Consider the following 6,000-nt stretch of genomic DNA (forward strand, 5'->3'; position numbering starts at 1 on the left):
GAAATGTGGGCCCCGGGCAAATTCAGAATTTAGGCTTTTTCCTTCGGACTATGATTCTGCTTATTGCTGGTGCCATTACCATTGACACCGGTAGAAACAGAGATCGGTTAGCTGTGCTCAATGGCGCAGTTTTGTGTTTGAAGAGTGTCGCACAGATTAAATCGTATCAAATATTTGCAAGTGTTTTAAATTTTTACAATTGATGGCTTCCTGCTGTTTGCGAAGAAATCTGTTACAGAACATCGCGAATCTCATGCTGAACGCGACGAAAGCTCTTTGACGGCTTTGAATAGCCCACGAGTGCCTTAAAATGTGCCTATTCCATAGCAGTAGCGGCGAGGTGCTGTGTAGTTGTTTTTCTGGATATCATATGTGTCACTATAGCAATAAAATAAGATAAACATTTGTACAATCCTTTTTTTTTCTAGAATGTTATGCTGTTGCTGTATCCAACGTACGTCCGCTACCTCACGGAGGCTCCAGTGCCCAGAACTTTGGACTTCAGCGAAGTGCGGGCAATCCTTATTGGAGGCAGTACAACGCCGACAAAGCACCTGCAAGAACTCGTTGAGATGTTTCCTAGAGCAAATGTTGTATGCGGTAAGAAAGATCACTTCATATTCCTGGAAAAAGAAATTTCAGCGTACAAGGAGGAAGATCTAATAGTGAACACTGCACTATTCAGCGCTTGCAGTGTCCACTCTTCTTAGTCTTTCGTCCGCGTGAGCTAAGTACTCTGTTTCTAATAAAACCAGCTCATCCGATTAGTCATTTTTCAGATTATATTGCTTGATTACTTAGCAAAAAACTAAGCTTAACTATTTGCAACGGAGCAGTATTCGAGCTTAGCTGAATTTGTGCTGCATTCAAAAGGGAGACGCAAGAGGAGTGCAAAGTAAATCTACAACGTACCTACTACGTACTGTTAGGCTTATGTGCATATCTGCCAACGTGGCGAAATATTTGTGCGGTTGAGCTTTCTTACGACGCAGCAAGTGAATTAAGGAACCGTTTGATAGATGTTTTTATCTGAATCGCAGGAAACGTGCTGCCACTACACTCTTTTTCGACTATGCATTGACTATATGAGAATATGGGCCTGTATAGCGTTAAATCTCAGTTCCACTCTTTTTCTGGTGCGTCACTATGGTAAGGCTGTATGGCGCACCAGCCATTGGAGAGATCCGCAAATAACTCCGAGGATTTGCTGACGTGGTGGTTCATGATCAGCCTCAAGAGGGACAAAAAAACCGCGAACTTTGCTAGAACCATTAGCGCAAGAGCTATCTCATAACGACTCGTGGGACCACATATTCATTCCAGATATGAAAGCAGGATGATATTTTTACAGTTGTTAGCTTTGCGAACTCAAAATTCACTTTCACATTGCCATGAATTGTTGCTGCTATTAATGTCTAGGACGTAAACAGCTTTTTGTCTGGAACATATTGCGAATGCCAAGCATGACACAAAATTGTAGGGTATTGACAGCTCGTTCCTTCTGTTGTCCACGGATGCTTCAAAAATAAGCTTCCTAAAATCGAACTTTTCACTCAGTTTACATGGAATCTTTATAAGCATTGCACTTAGGGAATAAATAAACGCAGCCTGGTAGGTCTTCAAAATCAGGCCAAAGCATCTGTGATAAATATTTTGGTAAAAGTTGATGTGAGTGCTGCAATAAATCTTTTAATGTTGGATATCGTTACTAGCTATGCCACAAACTAATCAGGGAGAGGGATTTCAAATATGAACTGTTTGAGTCACACCATTGGCCAGGGGGTTATAAGCATTTGAGTAGGGATGAAACTGTGTCAAGCAGGGTGTAGGCCGTGCAGTGGGGCTGCGCTTATGAGCCCGAACCTAAGTTTATAGTCTTTCCATGCTCATCTCTTCCAAGTACTGCAAGTCACGAATACAATCAACCTAGCATGCATTCAATAACAATACATCGAATAGGTATCACCGCAGAAAATTTTAAAGCTGTGATAAATATATCTGTCCGCGACATTCACGACTCAAGTTTCTTGGCAATGGTGTCACACTGACGTGCTCCCAAGTGATCGCTCTCTCTGCCACTGCCATGCTCAAAGTTTCGCGCGTAAGCTCGCCGATTTTCAGAGGCTGAATAATGTAGCGAGTTCTTTATTCCATTTTGGGAGCCATTGTTGTTGCTAGTTTATGACTCTGTTTCCAGAATGATACCTTTGTTGTTTTTTTATAATAAAACTGATCGCAAAAGAATCCTCATGCGGTGTTTTTAATTTCAGGATACGGCCTGACAGAAGTCGTTGCAGCTGCTGCGTACTGCAGACATCCTTGCAAGGACGCAACTTGCGTCGGCCCGCCAGTTCCTGATGTGGAGATGAAGGTAAGAAATTATTAAACATCTTCTCACTGAGCACAAAATAAAGAACATAGAAGGCTGTGCAGTTCTATTGTATTAAAATGTTGCTCGGAACTGCACATACCAAACCATTTCTAGTTATGACTGAAAAAAATACAATCTTTCCGAGCGTTTAAGATTTCAGGCATGAGATTTCCTTTTCAGCGGGTGACATGCCGTTACATAGCGACACAATTTGATCTCAGTACGTTGCGAATTGCAACGGCACTGCTAAAATATTACTCGGAAGAATCTCTCTCGAACTCCTTTTAAATGATAATGCGAAGTTCTTGCGATTTTGTGAATTGGAGCAGTTTTTGAACAGGCAGCTCCTCTCGAAGTAGGCTTCGAGATTGGAGCTCTATAGTTACTGAAACAGGTAGCACTGGTGTTTGATTTTCTGTACGCTCTCAGTACTTTGTCGTCATGTTAATGAAGCGAATAAACCATAACTACGGGGGTTTACAATGGCAGTCTTATTTGCTTCTTATGCGATTTATGTTCCGCCCCTTCTAATTTGCATCTATTGCTATTTGTAGGTAGTTGACGTGACTACAAACGAGGTACTTGGACCACGAGAGTGCGGTGAAATATGCATCCGGGGACCGACTGTCTTCAAGGCATACATGGGTATGCCCGACGCGACGGAAAAGGCTTTTGACGTGGACGGCTTCTTCCGCACAGGTAAAATTGTTTATAGCTAGCATACCAATGTGGCACATTATATACTTTTAGGCTATCACTATTCCCTGCCGCAGTTCCCTCTCTGTCACCATGAAAAAGTCTCTACAAAGCATGTCAGGGAATTCTGGGAACAAACGCGATTCCAGGCAGCCTATATACCGAGCAGATATTCTGCCTAGTAGAGTCATCATACGACTAGAAAAACTGGTCGCACACTTCATCTCATTATTTTTTATTTTGAGGTTTTCAGTGTCATTATTGAAGATGGTAGTGATGCGAGCAGTCTCCAACTATTTATTGGAATTTTTTATATTGATGTCTTATTTCGTGGGAATGCTGTTTAGACTCAATTTGGCTACCTCTATTCGTCTTCCTAGTAGTATAATTATTTCATTCATAAGGCGTTACACACAGCGCTTAGCCAGTCATCGAGCGAAAATATTCCGTGAATCACTATTGTCTTTTTTTCGCTCATGAATATGGAATTGTGTTACTTTCGGCGACGAACTGCCATCGTACGTCCTTCACTTATATGTCACAGGCAAGCTCATTGAGCATGCAGTCGGGAACAATATAACACAAATTCCACACACGTGCTTTTATTTTATTACAACATTGTTTTAGCAAGAAATGTTCAGGTCAATTATCCTGATCAGGTAATCCTAGTTTAATATTTTAGATACGTTGGAAGGAGGTTCAGGCCATTTATTAAGATTTCAGGAAGGCTTGAAAAAAGGTCCACACTATAAATTACTTCTCAAGCTTTGAGTACTTCGAGTGCCTACCGCACTCATTAACTAATTCTGACTCAACCACAACACAGAACAACACAACACAGAAGTAATAGATTGCCAGATTTTGTTCCAATCCACTTGATGTCACTGCAGATGTTACGCAAAAAGGTGCATTAGGTTGTGTATTGTCTGTGGGTTACATAGCTGACTTTTTTCGCTTCACTGAAAAAGATAAAGTGATTACATTATCTTGATTGTATGTTATTTGAAAGCACGCACGTTTTCACATCAAATCCATCTGTACACTACCCTGAAAGGTGTTTTTTCCTGGGGTAACAAATAAGAAAAATCACCTAATCTTTACAACACAGAACTTATGCGTATTGGAAGACACCTGTAAATCTAAAGTAAACCTTCAAACCAACACCTGCTAGTTTCCAACTTAGGAGTTTTTTTTTATCTCATCGTCAAAAATAGCCAGTCTGCGTTACGAAAACAAAATCAAGGTGAAAGCGGTTTATAACACTGCAGCCGATATTGTCACTTGTGTTATTTTGCTGGTCATGACGTTGTAGACGAAATGCGTCACGTGGCTATCATGATAGCAGAGATAGAGGGAAAAGATTGGCAATAAATTTAAAGGTTTTGCTTAGCTAACTCGGTTTAGCTCGGTCAACAAAATGAATTCAGTAACTGCAATGATACTAAAACGTCTAGCGTGCGGTCGTTAGGTCCACTAATCGCTTTAGACGGCCGCTCAGAGCTAAAAACTGAGGCTTCCAAACCACCTGACAACAATGAAAGCAATAAAAGCATTTAAAATAAATCTCGTTGTGTCACGTCGCAAAAGAAGTAAGCCTTATTCGACGACTTCGACTGTGTGTAGACATTGTAATTGTGTCAATATCACACGCCATGTCGAGTAGGTGACACCGGGTACTACACGGAAGAAGGCCACTTTCACGTAGCGGGTCGCATCAAGGACATCATCAAGTGCATGGACCAGCAAGTGGCGCCCGCGGAGCTGGAGACGTTGCTGCTTTCCCACCAGGATGTCAGGGAGGCAGTGGTGGCCGGTGTGCCCCACCCTAAGTTCGGAGAGGCGGCAAGGGCTTTCATTGTGCTCAGAGAAGGTCGAAGCCAGGACGAGGCCACTAGGAAGAGTTTGGAGGCATACATCGAAGGTGAGGCAAAACGTTTCTGAATAATTTTGCAGTTACTAAAATTCATGTGGTGTACTTCGCGAAGTTTGTGTGGCCGCATTTGACGTGCCGAATCAATTCCAGGTATCATTTGCAGAGGAACGAACAAATTTTCATAATAGGTACATTCCCCTCTTATTCAGTGAAAGTAGTTTCTGGCTTGACACTTTTTGAAATGTAGTTATGCAGGCATTCAGTCAGTGGCCTCCGCGACAGGGTACCTGTTAGACCATAGAAAACCGAAAAATCATAGCATAGGGCATAATATCCCAGAGGTTAAAGTCGCGAGTTAGTACGTTTGCATTAATGAAGGTCCCCGGAGCTGCCTTAACAAAATGGGCGGAGTTTCTCTTCAGAGACACTCTGATAATGGAAGTATCGTGATGTTCAACCAATTCTGAGCGAAGATGGTTAGGCAGGGACTCATCTTATGTGAAAAAGTCTAGGTTGCGTTTCCCTTTGTGCAATACTTGCTTAGTATAAAGCAGTAATGAAACATTAATATAAAAGGCAAGATGACGCTACTCCAGTGGAGACAGACAGGCAGACTGCATGAGACCTCTAAACAAAATGGCACGCTCAGAGCTGTTCACGGCTGCAAGCTGCGAGGGTTGATAGACTGCGTCCTATAAAGACGTTTCTTTTGCCGAATCGTCCTTAGTACAAACCTGCAAATGACCCAGCACCGCTACTTTAGCTACGCAGCGACACTTTATTATGTGTTCATGCTACGTGTAACATACCCTTGAAGGTGTCCCTTTGTTTTAGTGGCTGTTGGCTCCTTTCTTGCTTATATATGTTAACATGAAGCTCCTCATTTTGCCCTAATTTCTTTGCTGATCAGCTTAACGAGGGCTTGGAATATGGAGGCCTTGAAGCCATCAGTCGCGAAAAAATGGTATCATGAAGCTCGCACACTTCCCGTTAATCGCAGTCCATGTAACGCTCTCGGTATTACAGAGCGTTGGATGTCCGCCGCTGTGATGGAGGGTGG

At 42.4% G+C, this 6,000-nt stretch overlaps 1 protein-coding gene across 1 annotated transcript in view; it reads left to right on the plus strand.

Annotated features, from left to right (window-relative positions):
* The window catches only part of LOC146189033 (uncharacterized), a 32,762-nt gene that overhangs the window by 23,086 nt on the left and 3,676 nt on the right, over window positions 1-6,000 (plus strand). The window contains exons 7-10 of the mRNA XM_084605166.1: window positions 429-600; window positions 2,271-2,371; window positions 2,926-3,070; window positions 4,731-4,988. Coding sequence (XP_084461292.1) covers window positions 429-600; window positions 2,271-2,371; window positions 2,926-3,070; window positions 4,731-4,988 — 676 coding nt within the window. The remainder of the gene's footprint in view (window positions 1-428; window positions 601-2,270; window positions 2,372-2,925; window positions 3,071-4,730; window positions 4,989-6,000) is intronic.

Source organism: Amblyomma maculatum, chromosome 5, assembly GCF_055883805.1.
Source record: "Amblyomma maculatum isolate TAMU_Amacu chromosome 5, ASM5588380v1, whole genome shotgun sequence".
Taxonomy (NCBI): Eukaryota; Metazoa; Arthropoda; class Arachnida; order Ixodida; family Ixodidae; genus Amblyomma; species Amblyomma maculatum.